The following is a 22,071-nucleotide window of genomic DNA, read 5'->3' on the forward strand; positions in this document are numbered from 1 at the left end:
CCTTATCCTTTATTATTGTCATTTTATCGTCTATTATGGTATTTTTGTTGGTAATTGTTTGTTTTAAGTTGTTAATAGTATCCATATGTTTGTCACTCGACACTTCACTGCTAACCTCACAGCACTGTATCAAATTTCCAACAATGAATTTGAAATCTTTTCTTGTGGCACAACTCACATGGTAAATTTTGCCACAGTTCTTACAAACACCCACGCTTGCAGAAGGTTTTGTTTCACAGCAGTTGTAGATTTTTTTGGAATCCGATTCCGGAATATTTAATTGTGTCAGAGACATTACGACACTTCAAAAAACACGTCCGCACGGTTCAACGGTTAACGGGTCATATAGATTGCATAATATTCTTCAACTGGTTGACTTCAGGTTTTTTCTGCCGAGCATAATGTTTTTACATTACTAACAATTTTTCCAATATATTTTTCATTACTCCAAGGTGGAGTAAACGCACAGAATCAAGAACGACATCATGTATAGGATCAAACCCTTTCAATTTTGACAATTTAGTTTTAAAATTCTCTAAATGATGTTTGGTTGATAATGTTGATAATATAAATGATTCTTTCGTACGTAAATCACAGTTTGTATTAAGATAAACACGCTTGCGATTTTTTGTTATTAACACCTGGATTTTTTATTGCTTTAATAAAAGCTCTCGCTGGAGAGTCAGCAAAAATACCAAATGTTTTGAACAAATATTTAATTTCATTCATAATGATTCCTCCTGAAATGTATCTAATTGCTTCTGTTACAAGATCCTTGAGATAATTTTTTGCAAAATAAGACTTGGAGTCACCACAATACAATGCGACAGTTGCAGACTTGCTTTCATAATTACGGTGGTAAACTATTAAAACAATTTGCCATATTTGAATTAAAGAGTTATTATAAATCGGAATTCCATCAATATGAAGCTGAACTGCTATAGTATTTTCCATATATACATTAGGATATATTATTTTTTCTAGTACATTCATTTATTCCAAAATAAATATAACTTTCACTAGTTTTGCGCTTGCTTAAAAACTTCATTGTTGACTCCATTGATTTCAAGAGCGCTACTATTGAGTGTATCTCCAACTAAAAACCCAGATACAGACATTTGTTTGGAGATTACCGTCTTTCAATTTTTCTACCTGTATCTATGGCGTCCTCCTGAAATCTATTCATAATTGTACAAACTACATTAAGTTAACTATGCAATCTCATCGTTCTTTTGTTTTCCGTTCTTTTAAGAGTCAATGCACCTCTAGCATATCTTTTCTATTCAGTGAAATTAAATACTTGCATATTAAGCAGAGTTTCAATAATCGATATGAAATAATATATAGAGCAACCATCTATAAATCCACATTTGTCGGGGTCTACAGCGCAGCGCATCATATTTATTCTTAACCCGGCGCCAATGACGCGAAAAAAATTGCAAGAACGATGACGTTGGGTCATTTTGACCCGACGTTTTATTGAGGATTTATAATAAAAAATATATACTTTTACTAAATTGTAATTAATGTTTACTAAATAAAGGTATTTTCTGCATAAAAATAAATAAAATAAAACTAATATATAATAATTAAACTTTTATTGACATACTTAACAAGACATGCAAAATCAACTTTGAACAAACAACATATGTTAATTATAAGTTTTGGTTTAAGTAATGTTAATAATCATTGGTAACAAACATCTTATAATACTAAAAAAGAGATCAAATTAAGTTATTTTTAATTATAAATGCCAATCAGTCTTCTATTTCCTCATTTACTGACATCGAACTACTACAATTATTGCAGTAGGTAATAAAATGATCAGGGCATATATAAATTTGACATTCATGACAGGTATGACTTGTCTTCTTATCTTTTTTGGACGGACATATTTGGCATCTCTTGCGAACGCCTAGAATCTTTCGAGGTGGTTCATCTGTGGTTTCACCTGTGAATTGTGCGATTCTTTTGCGCAGTTGACGTGGTAAATTCACTCGAGCTCGTCGCACTTGTAAATGTTCCTGCACCATGGCGAGTCCCAGATTTTTTAGGAAATGTCTTCTTTTCATGCGTGTATCATCATTATTAGCCCGGTATATTATGTTTGCGTTTATTTCCGATATATTTAGCATTGCAAAAAAGATAGTCAATGGCCATCGTTTTGTGTTTCTACTCACGTTGTATGACGCAGAAAGATTGTCCACTACATCCACTCCACTCTTGGTGTGATTGTAAAAGGATATGATGTCTGGTTTCCTTTTGTCACCTGTAGACTCATCAATTTTTTCGTCATGATGTAGACTGGACATCAATAAGACAACTTTATTTTTCTTTGGAATGTAGGAGACTAGAGTTATGTCCTTTTGATGTCCAAAGGTAGATGATCCTGGACATTTTCCACGTGTTGTAATGAATTGAGGTGGAATCTGCCGTTTGTTTTTGCGTAAGGTTCCAACTGCTGTAAGTTTATGTTCCGTTAGGAGGTGAGATACTAATTCATAACTCGTGAACCAATTGTCGAATGTTATGTTACGATGGCTTTTAGAAACGGGCAAGACGACGCGATTTACAACGTCAAAAGGTTTGTTGCTGAGTGAGTATGGGCCACTTGGCTGCTTTCCGCTATATATTTCTAAATTGGTCACATAATATGTTGATGCATCTACTAAGGCAAATATTTTAATTCCGTATTTGGCAGGTTTAGATGGAATATACTGCCGGAATTTGCAACGTCCTCGAAATGCAACCAACATCTCATCAATGGTGCAGTTTTCGCCTGGCGAATACATTTTTTGACACTGCTGTACAAACATCTCGAAAATATTCCTTATCGGCGCTAAATTATCGAATTGTTGTCTTTCAGCACGTGTAGATTTGTCATCAAAACGTAGGCAGCTTTGTATAAAGTAAAATCGCTGGATTGACATGGTGAGCCTGAAGATTTCTACGCCTGTACCATCTACTTGCCATAAATCACTCAAATTTTGTTTGTTTGAACGGTAAAATCCGGCAATATATAGAAGGCCTATGAATGCTTTCAGTTCACTAATTTCTATTTCTTCCATATATCTATGTTTGCTCAAATCGGCACACAATGCTCTCCTCTCTTGAATGTGTAAATTAGTACAGGTTTGAATCGTATTCAATATATCATCCGTTATGAATAAGCTCCAGGACTCAAATATAGTTTTTGCATTACGAGCAACGGATCTAACACCAGGTAAATCGGATATAATATTTTCTGATCTGGTACGTACGTTTGATCGTGCTGGTGTTTTTTGCCACAAAGTTCCATCTCTTCCTTTGAACACATGCCGATTTTGTTGACTTTGTAATCTCAAAAGGTCCAAATTGCTTGATGAATCAGAGTCCGCATCAGAATCACTAACTTGTTGTTCGGTGCCGCTATCGTTACTTCGTTCCGATAAATGGTCTTCAACCTCGGCGTCCGAAGTAGAATTTGATTGGTCTTCATCTGACTCTTCCAATATTTCCAATATTCTCCGCGGATCATTTGTCAGTGCCATTTTCTTCAAAAACCTATTAAAGAACACAAAAAATAAATATAAAATCACTAAATAGAAAATAAAAGTATGTCACGAAAATATTACATTTACAATGACGCTGGGTCAAACATACCCGATTGGACTTGACGCACGAGTTGCTCGTTGCGCGGGCGGCGTCGCACTGAGCGAACCATCGGGGCGGGTAGCGGGGAGGCATCGCTTCAGCTACTCAAACGCTTAAACCACATAACCCGGGTAAACAAAATATATGTTCGTTAAAAAACGTCTCGGGTCATTATGACCCAGCGTCATTGGCACCGGGTTAAGAGCGCTGACCGTTCTCACTTCCATCTTTTGAGACCTCATCATTTTCATTTTTGTCCCAGGCTCCCCGGAATTATTATGCACTGATTTCTTTTAAATAAAAGTTAATTTAAAAATATTGAACAAAGTCTTTTTCACAATTTCAAAATTTGGAAAGCACACACTCTAATGGGTAACCTCTTCCCATTACTAACCTCAATCCAGGGTTTGAAAAGAAAAGTAAGCAAAAAGCACATTCACCTTAATAAATTACCTATAAGAAAAAACATTACGGTTTTCAAACTTTACCATGTATCTTCAGTTCTTTAAAAACAGAAGTATGTGTGTTATAAATAGTGATAAATTTGAACACAGTCCAATCAACCGTCTGTTGAATGCGGAAAATACTAAAAAAAAGGCAAAGCAAATTTGTTCTCAGTTTACCCCTTATTGCCGCAACCAAGCTCGCTTCTAGTCTAAAAGTTTTATTATGTTTATCCATTGCTTTTTTATTGGATTTTGTTCATTTGACTTGTTTATCCGTAAAATATCTAATATCAATTTTGTTCCAGTTTTTAATAAAGAATATTATGAGAGTTTTGAAAAACATAGCTTTTAAATCATGTTTAGTGCAGCTGCTACTAAATTCGTAAAGAACATACTTTTCAAGTATTTCTAATTCTTTTAATTTAATATTGTCTGCAGTACATAGCCTTTGTATGAAATGCTCCAATACTTGACAACATTTATGAAATAAATTAAAAAAAATATTAGTCACCAGGACTTTCAGAGAATTTTCTGTATAATCTTTATATTCAATCCCAAATTTAGCAATCTTGGACACTGTTTATCAGTTTCTTGTTATAGTACCCTGCAACGTTGTCAGTTTTACTGTAAAGCGTCATGTCTTGAAAGACAAAATGATAAGAAAGAAAAAGGATTTGGTTTCTTATTACTTCCACCTTGCCTTCTTGTTCTGCCGAAAGAGTTTGCCAAGAGATCCTGATTAAAATTTCGGGTATGCAAATAATTAAACTCATTTATTAATCTATATGTTCCAAACCATCTATGGTTCTGATCCAATTCTTAATGGCATTTTATAACGGTTGTTGAATCTTCAGTTTTAATAAAGTGCATTGAAATTTTCGAGAATTTGATATGTACAGAATTATTATTAATGGGACATCGAAATATATTGCCGTTTGTTGGAAACTGAGATAAACTATTAACACTATCAAAAAGGTAATTCATGAACTCTGAGGATTATTCCCATAAAGGTAGTTTTGGTTTTATATTGAAACACACTTTGTAATTCAATAATTAATTTATAATTACCAGCAAGATTCTATAATATTATTTTAGTTTAATTTTGACTGCTTTCGCTCGTCAAGCGGGTACTTAGCTATATCGATGCTCGTAACGTACTGAAAATAATACCTAATATTTTTGGGTAAATGTGTTTTATTGCCCTGTATACTGGGGTCCCAACCGCCAACAATCATGACTTAGGTCAGGTCTTAAGATATTTGATCAAAACTAAAATTTAAACTAAAACGTATTAAACATATAAAACTTATTAATTGATCAAAATTAAAATGTTTGCTAAAACTTCAAATTAATAAACCATCATATATTATTTACTCTACTCCTTAATGCTATGATCAAATGAAATAAAACTTATCAACTAATTGTTTATTAATTAAAATTGAATAATTATGTTATGTCTAAATAATTGAAAAATTTAATCTTATAATTATATTAGTTATTTTTACATATTAAATGGAAGTGGGCATAATTTTGTGATAGGCCTAGTAAATAACCCTTTAGCTGTTTTAGTTATTGCGACTCGTATTTTATCGTCTGGTCCCTTTTTTGTCTCAACTACTTTTGCGATATTCCATTGGAGAGGTGGGATATGGTCCTCTTTGACTACAACAATTGTTCAATTCTCAAGAATTGACTTGGTTTTATACCATTTTTACGTCCTTGTAGTTGTGACAAGTATTCAGTAGACCAGCGATTCCAAAATATATGTTTTAAGTTAATGACATCTTGCCAACAATTTAAGATATTATTATAACATTTTGATTGTGGCTCAGGAAATGATGCTATCACATCGTTAATTATAAAGTGTCCCAGACTTAAGTATCCGCAATCTATTACATCACCGGAAACAACTATCAATGCACGCGAATTTACAATTGCTTCTATTTGAGTTAAAAACTTAAAGTATTCTTCAAATATTAATGTTGTGTTGCCTATAATCGCATATCCTAATTTTTTTTTTTTTATATTAAAACTGAATCCAAAATAATATGCTCTAATTCTAATCATTTTTGCGAAACTCTAGACTTTATTATAAATTAAATAAAAAGAACTTTTTTGCGTTACGAGTGTTACAACAGATTTTCTTTTTACTGCATACTCTAAACTATTTCTGACTTTATTCTTTATATTAGCTATAGATGATAAGATTTTGCGTTTAGTTTGAACACCGTCTGTGACTAAAACATTATTATAAATTTTGAACTTGTCAGATGTAGATTGCCATATAACGCTTAAAGTTTTAATTGTTTTTTCTTTATCAAACCTTACATTTATGTTTTCGTATATGTTTGTATCATTAATTAATTCTATGCTATTGCTTGACCACTTATGTAGTTCAAACCCCCCTTCCGCTAGAAGATCCTCAGTTTGCTTTATTGATAATTTTGCATCTGATAAGGTGTCTGCAACCGAAATTATGTCGTCTACGTAACAAACTGACTGTAGCAACTTTTCTAGACATTACATTGATAAATATAGCGCGCAATTAGTACTATATGTAACAGTATTTAGTTTGTAGCATTCTACGAGCATTCCGGGCGCCTCACACCATAAAATTCTTTGATAGTCCTGATTCTCAGTTTTAATTTTAATTTGACGAAACATGTTTACTATGTTCGCCGTAAATACAAATTTATGTGTCCGGAATCTTATAAGTATAATAAAAAAACACGAGCCCGGCAACAGAATGTCATTTAGTGATAAACCATTTGAAGAATTTGCCGACACGTCAAACACTACTCTTATAATTAGTTTTGTGGTTAAGCTAGTAGCTTCACGCACTATCGGATGGTGTGGCAAATAATAATAATTGTTTCCTGCTAAACTTTTGTTTTCAATTTCGCTTCGACTTTCGTCGATTTTGGTTGCATGACCTAATCTTAAATATTCTCTAATAAATTTCCGTGACCTGACGCTAGTTCCTCATTATTTCTTCGTTTTTCTAAATTTATAAATCTTTTATATGCTTGGGAGTAAGTGGAGCCGAGAAAATTGTGCGGATCCCTTCTAAACGGTAGCGCGACTTCAAATCTACCAATTAAATCCCTACTGACAAATTTTTCAAACATGTCTTTCGCTTGCAATTCATCCTCTGACGTGATACTTTTTTCATTTAATTCTTCGGTTTCCCGAAACTGTTTTAATTGGTCCGATATATTTTCTTCCGTCGTTACTCCTACGTGCGCAGTAAATGTTTTGTATTCAACCGGATCGCAAAATGACCACCCAAGTATTAAATAATGTGATTTTGTTTTTGAGTTTGATTTGTTCAGTTGTTAAAGTTTCAAAAAATATTTCTGCGCCTAATATTAAATCTATTTGTCCCGGCGAGTTGAAATTAGGATCGGCTAGTATGCAATTTTTCGGTGTATCCCAATTTGATATATCAATGCTTACTCCTGGTAAATTATTTGCAATGTTTTACATAACGATACAATCTAATGTTTTTGTATAAACGTTGCAATTTGTAGACTTACCGAACCTAAAACATTGACGACAATCAGTAATTACATGTGAGGACTTGAGCCAGTTAAAACACAATTGCGTCTTTCGAACGAATTCGGCACGCTCATCTATTTCAAGTTTTAAAAATTATTCGCATTGGTTAAGGTAGTGCTCTTTTTTGCAAAATGGACATTTTTGTTTAATAGGTGCAACAAAATGACTTTGCTGAACCAGAGTGTTTATATATAACCTTTGCTCGCGATTCAAATCATATGTTGCGCAACGTTTTTCTAAAAAGGAAAAAAAATTGTCTAACGACGGTAGATTATTTTTTGATATAGATGCACCCCACGCCATTTGGGTATCTATGTCTAATTTTGCTTTTAATATAAATATAAATATAAGATCAGAGAGCTCTACCGAGAATCTCTCGTTTTTAATAGCGGATATGTGCTGTCTAGATTTGCATAAAAAATTTCTTAGTGATTTGTGATCTCTATTTTGTGGTTGATTTACAATTTCTTTCAGTTGCGCGTTAATTAAAATCAATTTATTATCATAGGAACCCACTAAAGTATCCTATGCTATTTGAAAATTTGCGTCTGTGATTGATAGATTTTTAAATAAATTGGCGGTCTCTTTGCAATGAGTTTTTTAAATAGTGTAACTTTTGGGAATTTGTTAACAATTTATTTTCTATAATTAGACTCGAAAACATGTCTCGAAATTCCGGCCATTTAGACAACTCTCCATCAAAATTCGGCAAATAAATTTGAGGAAGCTGAACTTTAGCTGAAGCTGATTCAGACACATTCTGCGCGCGTGCATTACTTTGTCTACAACCGGCCAATAAAATATCTATTGTACACAAAATCTTGCAATATTGCGTTTCTATCTCGTCGCGATCGCCCTCGAATTCATCTAAATTAATCATTTCAAACTCATCTTGTGCTTCATTATATTTGTTAAATGCGTCATTGAGAAGCTGCTTACGCGCGTTTAGTTCCAAAATACTCAATTCGGAAGTACATTTTATACATAATAGAATAACTATAAAATTCAAAAGTAAAGCCTAAACTACTAATTGGTAAACTTGAACTCTCTATCCCCTTGGAAGATGGCGCCTCTAACTAAAATAGTGGCTTCAACGCGTACCTCAATTCTTGCGTTGGAAACTTTAAGCTCCATGTATACTTGGCCTCTGCTCGTACCTTTTCTGCAGCGAAGTCCTCGCTCAGGGATGCTCGGTGCTGGGTTGCGAAATCTCGTGCTTGTCAAGCGCGCTGTTGCACACTGCAGCGTTTGGGGGCAGTTCGGTTGCGTTTGCTGGCGCTTCGGTTCTTCAACGGTGCTTCTGACGCTCACGGGGATGATGATGATGGCTAATGGCCGCCGACTGAATCCTTTCCAAACTTTTAAATTTTCACTTTTGTTTGGATTTATATCCAACTGCACTGCTTTGTTTCAAATTTTTATATGTTTATCAATTATATTTTAATTACTTTGTTATATTTTGATTTAAGTAGATCACTTTAATACTTTATGCTGCTAATCACACGTGTTTTTAAATTTGCTTGTTATGTTAACACGCACTAATATTCTTATTAATTTTCTTGATTTTTTTTTAGTAATGAACTGTATTTTATTCACTTGCTTTATGTATTCATTCCTTTTGATTCACCACTTTTTGGTTCTATTTACTTGATTAATATTTATGCGGCTCGAACCAATCATTTTATGGGGATTATTCCCATAAATGTAATTTTGGTTTTATATTGACACAGTTTGTAATTCAATAATTTATTTCACTTATTGCCAAGATCCTATAGTATTATTTTAGTTTAATTTTGACTGGTTTCGCGAGTCGGGCGGTTAATTATAATAACAGACTTAAGAATTGTGACTGCTTTCGCTCGTCAAGCGGGTACTTAATTATATCGATGCTCGTAACGTACTGAAAATAATACCTAATATTTTTGGGTAAATGTGTTTTATTGCCCTGTATTGCCTTGTGCGATGTTGCATTTGGAGCAATTTGCTCCAAACTCAAAAAAATTACCAGTACCTACTGAAGTAACAGTCCTTCAGTATCTCTAAGAAGCAAATTTATAGCTTTGCAATTAGCAGCAAGCTGATCACAAACTGTTGCAATAAAATTTAGACCAATACTCGGTAGTTTTCTTATGACATCTACAATAATGCATTTTATTAACGCTATTCACACCCCCTTAAGAAAAGCAAAATGCAACAGGTTGCACTCATCGATGTTTTATGACGTTAGCTTAAAATACAAGAGAATGATCAGCAAATAAACTTTCCTCAAAATCAACAATATGATTCTTTTTGCAGTCGCAAAATAATGCAGATGATAATGATATTTCATCAAACATCAGAATACAGTTTTTGCTATTCATATATTTTTTCTGTGCCATAGCTGAACCAAATGTTTGGAAAAGGGTTTCATTAATACCACTATACAAAGGAATTGCTGAGAGCAACTTTCTCAATGTTTGAGGAGCAGGCAAAACAAATATTTTTCTCAAAAAGTAATAACCTCTTGGAGAAATTTTATGCAGAGTTAAAGCAAGAATTTTATCATCAAGTGTAAATTTTGTCCTTTTGGCTTTTTCGTATGTTCTCTTAGTTGACTTAATATAAAATTACGAGACCTCTCATTTAATGTTGCTGGGAGATAAGTAAAATTTTCAGCACATTTGAGATTTCTGCCTCAATGTTTTTTTTTGTATATTTATTTTCCTTACTTCCTTTCTCAACACATTTGTTACACGGTATAACTTTTGTTTTCTGCATATCTGGTCTCTGCAGTGCCTATCTTGAGTGCCATATCTTAAGTTAAGAACCTCTGCTGAAACCAAAATACCTAGAAGCATTTGCTACGGACATAAATTGTAGTATGACAAATTTCAAATAACACACCTTTCAGGGACGGTTTTCCATCTTTAGTTTTGACTTTCTTGCTACAAGACGGCCCAAACATTCCTTGTGTCTCTACTACCGTAGAGTCCAAAGAAGCTGGAATGGAATTTAATATAAGAACAATAGAAATAAATTATAACTTATGTAATGATAAGTGAATTACTTTGCCTGCCCATTTCATTCACGCATGCATTGTGAGACGATCCAAACATTCCTTGTGTCTCTACTATTGTCTAAAGAAGCTACAATAAAATGTTATTTTAGAATAATACAAATAGATTGCTTATGTAATGATAAGTGAATTAGTTTGCCTGTCCTTTTCATTCACGCTTGCATTATGACACGATTCAAACATTCCATGTTGGTCTACTACTATGAAATTTGATATTTATAGGCTACAATGAAATTAAATATAAGAACAATACAAATAGATTAAAGTTATGTAATGATAGTGATAGTGAATTACTTTGTCTGTCCATTTCATTCACGCATGCATTATGAGACGATTTTAACATTGTGTCTACTATTGTAGAGTCCAAAGAAGCTACAATAAAATTTCATATAAGAACAAAACAAATAGATAAAAGCTTAATTGATGATAAAAATGAATTACTTTGCCTGTCCATATCATTAACGCATGCATTGTGAGACGATCCAAACATTACTTGTGTCTCTACTACTGTAGAGTTCAAAGAAGCTACAATGAAATTTTATATTAGAATTAGATGATGACTTGTATAATGATAAGTGAATTACTTTGGCTGCCCATTTCATTCACGCATGCAATACCGTACCCGAAACCTTCAAAAATGTTCTTGACATTTCCTTACTTCTGCGTATTGAAACACCTAGTTCTACATAATAAGGATATTTAAGTAAACTCATTATAATTCAATTTAAGGTTATATCCAGAAGACAGTTGCGCTCTGAGTATGGATCACCACTGAAACCTAAACAATGAAGCAATATATAGTAAATATATTGTTGCATAGTTGTTGTATCATATTTAAGCACAAACCTGGCATATTTAATGTAGGCAAAGCATTAATTTCCGATGAAGCGCCTGTTGTTTTTTTTGCATATACCAGCAAAATGTGCGTAGCACACGCAACGAGACGTATTGCAATGCAAAGGAGTTAAATTTCCTAAAGCAGGATTTTTGGTTCTGTACAACCAAATAGCAAACAATTGTAACATTAGAAATGATATTTAATTGTGGACAATCTTTGGTTATTTTAATATTTTTTTACGTACCTTATCATTTCTTGCAGGGAATACATGCATTTTGACTTTTTTTGTATTATTATACCCTGATACGTAGCACTTGGACATATTGGCTTTTCTTGTAATACCACTCGCACTGAAATCACTTAACGCAACGCAACTTATAACGCAACTGAATTCAACGAATCAAATGCAAGCAAAAACGATCGAACGTTCTCGAAGATTATTTGATTGCCCGCGTAAAATTTCTTAATCGATGCGAAATCGGGCACAAGAACGCGACCGGTGGTAGGAGCTTTAACTAAACTCGGGTTTGTTCGGAAATTTTCGGAAACATTTGTTCGGACTTTTATAGTTTACATTCATATTTATCAAATGATGCAAAATTTACTTGGTCTCCATACAAAATTTTAAAATAACGTCATCCAAAAATCAAAAAAATGTCTACTCACAACACCACCATGCGCTTTCATTACTAATAAAATTTCATTTTTAATTAAGTATTTATTATTTTTGTTATTTTAATAATTCCTGCCTTTTGGCAAGTTATTAAAATATGAAACATAAAATACATATTACCAATATCTGTACAAAATCCGACGTAAGACTGATTTTAGGTGCACTTTGTTAGAATTATGCACAAAACTGCATTATTATGTAATAGTCTAAAAATTTCGAAGGCATAGAGGGGTTCATATGACAATAATTCGATACAAAAATATAATTTGTTTTTCTCAAATCCATAAGTGTTAAAATTCATAATAGTATATTTAAAAAAAAATACTATAACCTAATGTAGATATAGATGCATACGATGAGTAAATAAAATGTAAAATCGGTTCAATATTTTAGAAGTGCTTTTTGGACAAACATCGTGACACATTTACACACATTTATATTTATATATGAATAAATTTAATATATTAATTAATTTAACGCAATTAATTAACGATATTCACACCCCCTTAAGAAAAGTAAAATGCAACAGGTTGCACGCATCGATGTTTTATGCCTTTAACTAAAAAAAACAAGAGAATGATCAGCAAATAAACTTTCCCTACCATTTGCCAGTTCCTGAAAACCAACAATATGATCCTTTTTACGGTCGTGAAATATTGCTGATATTTGATATTTCAAACATTAGAATACAGTTTTTGCTATTCACATATTTTTTTATGCCATAGCTGAACCCAATGTATGGAAATAGATATACCAGCCACTTGCATATACCTATTTATACCATCACCAGTCAAAATGACTGGTCTAGAATAAAAAATGTTTATTGCTGTTTTATGTCTTTATTTCATTTAAAATAATAAAAAATTTAACAAAATTGATTAAAATAGTTCATACATGTATAGATATTATCAAATAATGAATCACCTAGTTTTTAATAGTTTGTTATGCACATTTTTTGCATATGTACAGCTTGTTTTGCGTACACTTTCCACATACACTTTTTTTGCATGTGGAGAAAATATTTGCAGTTTTATTGTTATTACAATATCCTATTTGGCACCATTTGCGAGTAGAAGTTGTGCTACTTGTAGTAGGTAAATCGGGTTCCTGTAAAATTTGTTTTGAAGAATTGTATTCTGCGGCAAGTTCTTCTGCCAATCGAAACAGAAAATTTTTCCTTGATATATTTTCTCCCGTGGTTTCTTTGTATAGTATCCAACTATTTATATCAGCCAAATCTAAAATGTTAAAAAAAACTTGAAGTGGCCACCTTCTAGAACCTGATTTGACCGAATACTTCCGCGCCATTTGGTCTGTGACATCCACGCCAAACTTAGTTTTATTATAAAACGCAACGGTTTCGGATAATTTCTTGCAACTATTGTCAAGTTTTATGTTTTTATGTTTGGTACTTAGTACTAGCACTTTTTTGCATGGTTTCTCTTATAAACAGTAAGAGTGCATCCTTTTGATTCATATAACAACGACGAGAAACGAGCCATGCCGTCTTTTTTCAATTTACAACTTTTCGGTAACTCTCGCTTATTAGTACGTAAAGTTCCAACCAACGAAGTTTTTTGAGATTTCAATTTCAACGCTAGAGAAATACTCGTGAAAAAATTATCCGTTGTTACAGTTCTTCCATTCATGGTATATGGTTCAACAAGTTTCATTACGACAAATTCAATTAGAGGTGTTGATGTATTTCGAGATTCAACTTTTCCTAAATACGGATAGCCATTTACCACATACTTTGTTTCTACATCTGACGCCAGCCAAAATTTTATTCCAAATTTCTGAGGTTTATTTGGCATATATTGGGTAAATCGGCATCTGGCTTTTGTAGGAAACAGCTGCTCATCCACAGTAATGTTAGCTCCCGGTTTGAAACAAATTTGGCTATTTTTTATAAATTTATCCCAAACTACTGAAACTAAAGCGAATTTGCCCGTTTTCAAACATTGACTTCTTTGATTTTTTTGGACAAAACGAATGTATCGCAAAATTTCACAAAAATCACGTCTACTCATAGTGTTAGAGAAAAATGATGGTCCCCACTTAGTATTCCACAAATATTGGAGTCTCAAATTATTTCCTTCGTACGCCCCTCGTGCGTACAATATTGCAAAAAATGCCTTCAATTTTGATTGCGTAATCGACCACTTTTTTCCCAAAATTCGAGAAGCTTCCAACTCTGTACAGTTTCTAATATGTTCCAAAATATTGTTGTCGATGACTAACAGGAATGCACTTTTTTCCTTCCATAATATTTCTTTTAGCATGTGCGGTTGGCCCGGAAACGCCTTCGAAAGTACTATGAACAGGTAATCTACCTGCAGCGCCTCCTGCTTCAATTCGTGTCCAAACAGTTCCATCTAAACCAATTTCAATTTCTTCATTTTGTGGGTTACCTTCAGCTTCGTGTTCAGAACTGGAAGAAAGTCGCACGCATCGTCTACGTTTGTTTGGAATATTTTCACCTTTTTTCACTATCACTTGTTCCGTCTGTATTGTCTTTATCACAAATTTCCACATCACTACAGTCGCTAATAACACTCCCTTGTGGATCGTTTTGTCTATCCAAAAATTCACCTTCGCTATCATATAATTCACTTTCTACATCCGAACATTCTAGAGCAATACTGGTTGCAGTTTTCAAATAATCTAAAACTCTTCCTCTTGACATTTTCTATAGGTGATGAATGCTATAAAAATAAGTTGAAACTGAGACTTTTTTCTTCCCTTTTATTTTATTTCCGTATTCACATAAATATTACTTACCTTTATCACTGTACAAAATGAATAAATAATTTCACTTATAATCACTTTGAATAAAATTTTATTTGATGTATTGAACGAAACTCGGAACAAGACTGCGTAAAAAACTAGTAATAACCCTGCAATCTGCATTTTTACAAATGATAAAGAATAAAGAATAATACCATACATTGTCGTCGATAAAAGAGTAGGCGATAAATGCATGCAATCTATGTCTTTTGTCATGTCGATTCTTTCATTCTCTATAGAAATTGGCTCCAGTCATTTTGACTAGTGCTGGTACAAGTAGTAGTAACACAATTTATTTTTGTTACTAATATATATAAAGTAAAATTGAATTCATAAGATGATTTCTATACTTCTAACTTAAAAAGTCATAACTTCATTTCACAAAAAAAAATTACATATAATGGGAATTTTGAATTGAAAGTGCTCAACCAGTCATTTTGACTGGCGTGGTATATCTAGTGTTTGCCACTGAATTGCTAAGAGCAACTTTCTCAATGTTTGAGGAGCAGGAAAAACAAATATTTTTCTCCAAAAGTAATAACCTCTTGGAGAAATTTTAAGCAGAGTTAAAGCAAGAACTTTATCATTAAATGTAAATTTTCTTCCTTTTGGCTTTTTTGTATGTTCTCTTAGTTGACTTAATATAAAATTAATTCACGAAGAACATACTTTTCAAGTGTTTCTAATAGTTTTAGTTTAATATTGTCTGCAGTGCATAGTGTCTGTATGAAATGATCCAATACTTGACAACATTTTCGAAATAAATCAAAAAATGTTGTCCCTGGAACCTTCAGAGAATTTCCTGTGTAATCTTTATATTCAATCCAAGATGCTTCATCTTTTCCAATTGGATTTTCCAATAGCTCAATTGCACAAGTGTGGCAATCCTGGACACTGTTTATCAGTTTCTTAATACAGTACCCTGCAACATATGTGTTTTTGTAAAGCGTCACGTCTTGAAAAAAAAGGCTCCTTATCTACTTCTTCATAAAAAAACCTCTCTATTCGAAACATGATCGCTATCAAGAAAAACTCGATAAGCAGCAGGTAAACCACAATTGTCATCAACTTCACAATTAGAAGAAGGCGAATGACGTAATGATAAATTATTTATAATCAGTGTCCTAAAGGAGGATATAAAAGAATAATAATTTAGATTATTATTACATCCACCTTGCATTCTTATGCTGCCAAAAAAGTTTTCTAACGGATCCTGATTGAAATTTCGCGTACACAAAAAATTAAAACCATTAATTAACCGGATTTTTCCCCATATATGTTCCAACTCATCTATGGTTCTGATCCAATTCTTAATGGTAGGAGTTTTCATTATGGTTCTAACTGTATCTTTACTTTTAATAAAGTACATTGAATCTAACACTTGCCTTGCAATTTTCCAGAATTTAATATGTATAGAATTATCGTTAATGGCACAACGAAATATATTGCCATTTGTTAAAAATTGAGATAAACCATTAACACTATCAAAAAGGTAATTCATGAACTCCAAAAATTTTCCTGTACCTACCGAAGTAGCACTCACATTGGCTTCGTGAGCATGCACAATGAAATATTGAAGTCCAAGCGCTACCCGTTTAGAAAATACTTGTGCTGCAAAGCTAACCTTCATTTTTTTTCATTTTTGTTTCATCAAGGTGGTGTTCCGTTAAAGTAGGGCATTGGCGAAACATGCCCAAATTGCTCTCAAAGTCACGATAGTCTCTGATATCCTTCCAACATGCTTCGTATGCATCTCCTTTTTGATCCATAAATCTAACATTATACCTAATAAAGTTATTTCTCATGCATTTTAGCAAATGTGGAGGATCATACAAAGGAACTATTTCATGGCCATCTATTTCAAATATGTCTATTCCATTCAAGATTTTGTGCTTTATACAATTCCTCAGTATCTCTAAGAAGCATATTTATAGCTTTGCCATTAGCAGCCAACTGATCACAAACTGTCGCAATAACATTTAGACCAATACTCAGTAGTTTTCTTATGACATCTACAATAATATATTTTAAATTAACGCTATTCACACCCCCATCAGAGAAGTAAAATGCAACTGGTTGCACCCAACGATGTTTTATGCCATTAACTAAAAAGACAAGAGAATGATCAGCAAATAAACTTTTCCTGCCATTTGCCAGTTCCTGAAATCCAACAATATGATCCTTTTTACGGTCGTAAAATATTGCGTATGATAATGATATTTCATCAAACATTAGAACACAAGTTTTGCTATTCACATTTTTTTCTGTGCCATAGCTGAACCCAATGTTTGGAAAAGGGTATCATTAATACCACTATACAAAGGAACTGCTGAGAGCAACTTTCTCAATATTTGAGGAGCAGGCAAAACAAATATTTTTCTCCAAAAGTAATAACCTCTTGGAGAAATTTTATGCAGAGTTAAAGCAAGAATTTTATCATTAAGCGTAAATTTCCTTCCTTTTGGCTTTTTCGTATGTTCTCTTAGTTGACTTAATATAAAATTACGAGCCCTCTTATTTAATGTTGCTGGGAGATGAGCAACATTTTCAGCACATTTGAGACTTTCTTGTAACTTCTGCCTCATTGTTTTTTTGTATATTTATTCTCCTTACTTCCTTTCTCAACACTTTTGTTATATGGTATAAATTTTGTTCTTTGCATGTCTGGTCTCCGCACTGCTTATATCTTGAGTTACGAATTTCTGTTGAAAAAATTTATCTAGAATTGGTAAATTAAAACACTGGATGGCTTGTTAATATTATATATTCAATAGATGTTTACTCTTTGGCGGTATATAATGTAAGATAGTGTATCTTATTAGTTCTATGTACAAGTTGCGAAAGGTTATGTGAATCGCGAACATTGCGATTGACATACACGTTACCAACATATAGGACGCTGACGCTTTGTGCTAACAGTACGCACGAAGCGCACGGTTTTTAAAGTGTAATAATGAATAATTTTGTCCATGCTCCCCTGCGATGCAAGCATCACGTATTATTATGAAGGAAGTAACAAAATTATTCTTACAATAATCAATTATCTCAAATCTAACAAATAATATCAAATTAAAATGAGAATAATATAACAATAATAAATATAATACATAGTCATGGTATAACAACAATATAATAATGTGCATAACAAGAAGACTAATAATAGTGTGTAATCAAAATGAGTACATCAACAGTGGACTGTATAATCTAAAATATAAAATCAAAATTAATATATATGCAATCAGCAAACATAATGCTAAACATAATTAAATCTTAATAATAAAAAAGATATAGTATCCTAAATAGCAATTGAACTAACAACTAATATTTTTCCTAATCTAGCTAATATTCATTCATTGATTAATTTATTACTATTAATCTATCGTAGCCTAAATTAAAAAAGGAATATGTAAACAAAACAGTAAAAAAGAACAAATGCAGATAGTGACTTACAATCTATTGACAGGGTAGTATAACAATTTTTGTAATTGGACGAGTATATGCCCCACTACTAGTTTTGACTGTCACTACGCTAACCTTGCCATCTGGACCTGGCTTGATGTCTATTACACGCCCAACGGGCCAATGTAATGGAGGCAAATTGTCCTCCTCCAACAACACTATTGTATTTAAATTAATATTTGGTTAGACCTGTGTCCATTTATTTCTTTTTTGCAAGTCATTAAGGTATTGTTTTGACCGAAGTGACCAAAATTGGTCACGGATAGCTGATATCTGTTGAAATAATTTAATTGCCTTAACTTTGGATGCGTCACTAAAAGGTTCTGGAAAGGCTGTTAATGCACTTCCAATAATGAAGTGCTCCGGACTGATGTAAGCTATATCGGTGCGCGTCATCCGTAAGGGCGAGAATAGGTCGAGAATTTAGTACAGCTTCGATTTGGTATAGAAGCGTTGTATATTCCTCAAATGTGAGGCAATGAGACCCGATAATTCTTCTAATTTGATGTTTCATCACTTTGATAGATCCTTCCCATAATGCTCCAAAATGAGGAGCATGGGAAGGCGTGAATTGCCATGTAATACCTAAATTCGATGACGATTAAGTGTATAATTCCCCTCTTGACTTATCAGACTGAAATAATGTAGCTAATTGCCGCAATTCAGACTTTGCGCCTACAAAGTTTCTCCCGTTGTCGCTGTGGATGACTGAACAGCACCCACGTCTTGCTATAAAACGACGTAAGGCCGATAAAAAGGCGTCTGTTGACAATCCAGACACTAACTCAATATGAATGGCCTTAGTGGCCATACAAACAAACAGGGATATATAGGCCTTAATGCGAGGTACCTTCCTCAATCGACTAGCTCTTAATAACACTGGCCCTGCAAAATCCACTCCTACAATCTGAAATGGCCTGTAAGCAGTGACCCGGTCTTTTGGCAAAATTCCCATTAGCTGCTCTGCACAAGTAGCCCTAAACCGAGCACACTTTACACATTTGTGTATTATGCACTTGACAGTGTTGCGACCATCTATAGGCCAGTATTTTAATCTGATATTTGCTAAAGTAGTCTGGGTACCAGCATGTAGCAAACGTTCATGCTCTGATCGAATGAAAATGTCAATGGCCAAATTGGCCTTTGGTAAAATAATTGGATGTTTTCGGTCATAACTAATGTCCGCATTCTCTAGTGGACCACCTACTCTTAGTAAGCCTTCGGCGTCCACAGAGGGATTTAACGCCTTCAGCTTACCTAAAGATGTACTGGACAACTCACCGGACATCAACTGATCAGCAATTTTACCAAAAACTTTCCTTTGGGCTAGGTAAAAAATACGTCTGGAGGCTACCCTCAAATCGTCAATAGACCGGTCTGATACCGGATGTCCATCTGGTTTTCGAGAGCGAAATATTTTGAACCGCCGAAAGCAATATGCAACCACCCTGACTATTATTAGCCGATACGTTTTTATAATATCTGCAACAAAAAAAAATTGATAACGCCTAAAGCGAACTAGAATAGAAAATAAATCCTGTTGCAGCTTCGGTCCTGTGTGCAGAATATTATTTAAAGAGATGCCTGAAGTTGACTTGACCGATGCGTCAAACACTACCCTATTTTTGTCAAAATTATTATCTTTTTGACCACTGGATGATGCGGCAAGAAATAGTACTTATTCTTAGCAGCTTTCTCCAGTGTCAGCATCATCTCCTCAGCATGACCTAAGTCGATGTAAGCTTTAATAAAATTGGAGTAGGCTGTGAACAAGGCACTATCCCTGGCAAACCGCCTCTCCAGGTTCAAAAATCTATATTTAGCAACAGCGAATGACGACCCAAGCTTATCTATATGGTTATCTAAAAATGGCAAAGCCACCTCAGACTGCCCATTCTCAAGTCTAGCTACATTTGCAACGAAATGATCATCACATGCTTTGTCTGACCCAGTCATTGTATAATAAGAGGATACCTCCTCTAACTGCCAGAACTTTGTCAGACTATTATAAAGATCTTCATTGGAAATGAAGCCAACATGTGCATGGCTCTGCATTTCTGATGTGTATACACCAGAAATCAGCCTCCCGAAGCAACTTCTCCTAAGAATGAGAAGATGATTTCCTAAGCGAATGCACCCCTGCTGTAAAACTTCAAAATATAATTCCACTCCAATCAGCATGTCAACCACACCTGGAACGTTAAACATGGGGTCTGCTAGCGAAACATGGTCTGGCATCTTCCAGCCATCATACTCTATATAAGCAGACGGTAATAATTGTGTAATTCTGTCTACAGTCTACATTATGTCGAGAAGCCAAACAACGCGAACAGATAGACAGTTTATTAATAAAGGCTTTGCCTGACTTAATATCAAGTGCCTTAAAGGAAGAGCACTGATAGAGCATATGGTCATCTTCCTTGCAATGAGAGCATAGTTGTGCAGGTTTCTTGACAATTGTGTGAACTGACTTCGTGGTGGTTGGTTTGCTGTCTGAACCACACGAATGCTCAAGAGCAGTTATCCTGAGTTCAAGAAATGTAAAGAACTCAACCAATGTAGGTAACTGCCCTGACGCTCGAGACCGATTTCAAGCCACCTTCGTAATACTTTTCTTTCTGCTCAACATATGCAGCAAGACAATGTTCCAATGCTCTGCGGGTTCAAAGAAAGCTTTTAAAGATTGCACCTGTTGCCTTGCACCATTTAAAAGGGCTCTCAAATTTTCAAAGGGGCCTTTGTGAATACTTCGAATATTTTCAATGCTCTGCAAATGAGTATTGACGATCAAGAATTTATTCCTGAAAGTTTTCACAACTAAATTATAAGCTATTTCATAGTTTTCGTTCGTGATACTTATTGTAGAAATTAGTTCAAATGCCGACGAAGTGAGAGCACCTTTCAAATAGTGCAACTTTTGTACAGGCGAAAGCTTTGAATTGTCGTGGATCAGCGAATTAAAAATGTCAATAAATGCTGTCCATTCACTATATTCCCCATTGAATTTAGGTAACACAATGTCTGGCAATTTCACATCTATCGAAGTGTTAGATGATTTTATAGCCGGTTTTGGATGGCGGTCAATAATAGTTTCAATATCCGCCATCATATCGAAATATAAATCAGAGAACCTTGAATATTCTGTAGTGTACACACCTGGGGAAATGCTATCAAGCTGTACATATGTCTCATCCCAACTATGGCATCGTTCCACAAGTTTCTGCTTTCGAACTGAAAGTGCCTTAATATTATCACCCTCACGGAATTCTGCTATGAATTTGTGACTTGCATCAAATGACGCTTTAATCATTTTGTAAGTACCTTCTAGTGATTCCACATCCGCCATTATGCACAATTATTATTAAACTACAAAAATATTGCAAATATTATAATCACAAACCGTGACAAAATACCTTAGTTTACTATAAATGATGTATGCCTTATGGTAAGATTAAACAGAAACTAAAATGACTTAATATGATCTAACTAGGTGACTGATGAGTGATCTGCGACTCCTGTGTTAGTACAACCAGTCAGCAATACAGCAAGAGTCTTTCACTTTTATATATTATAAGTGAACAATAAGTTTAATTAATGACTCACGCCCTCGTGTATGTATTAC

General features: G+C 33.9%; 3 protein-coding genes across 3 annotated transcripts; all 3 read right to left on the minus strand.

Annotated features, from left to right (window-relative positions):
• Positions 1–19,050: 19,050 nt before the first annotated feature.
• Positions 19,051–19,737, minus strand: LOC113390953. Its single transcript, XM_026626942.1, has one exon. The coding sequence runs from the start codon at positions 19,735–19,737 to the stop codon at positions 19,051–19,053; it is 687 nt and encodes a 228-aa protein (XP_026482727.1).
• Positions 19,738–20,063: 326 nt separating this feature from the next.
• Positions 20,064–20,687, minus strand: LOC113390954. Its single transcript, XM_026626944.1, has one exon. It carries the CDS (start codon positions 20,685–20,687, stop codon positions 20,064–20,066), a length of 624 nt encoding a protein of 207 aa, XP_026482729.1.
• A 352-nt stretch (positions 20,688–21,039) lies between these two features.
• LOC113390955 lies at positions 21,040–21,795 on the minus strand. Its single transcript, XM_026626945.1, has one exon. It carries the CDS (start codon positions 21,793–21,795, stop codon positions 21,040–21,042), a length of 756 nt encoding a protein of 251 aa, XP_026482730.1.
• Between the last annotated feature and the right edge of the window lie 276 nt (positions 21,796–22,071).

This window comes from Ctenocephalides felis, unplaced genomic scaffold (assembly GCF_003426905.1).
Source record: "Ctenocephalides felis isolate EL2017-DRISC unplaced genomic scaffold, ASM342690v1 CF-g0.4_SCAFFOLD_03714, whole genome shotgun sequence".
Classification (NCBI taxonomy): domain Eukaryota; kingdom Metazoa; phylum Arthropoda; class Insecta; order Siphonaptera; family Pulicidae; genus Ctenocephalides; species Ctenocephalides felis.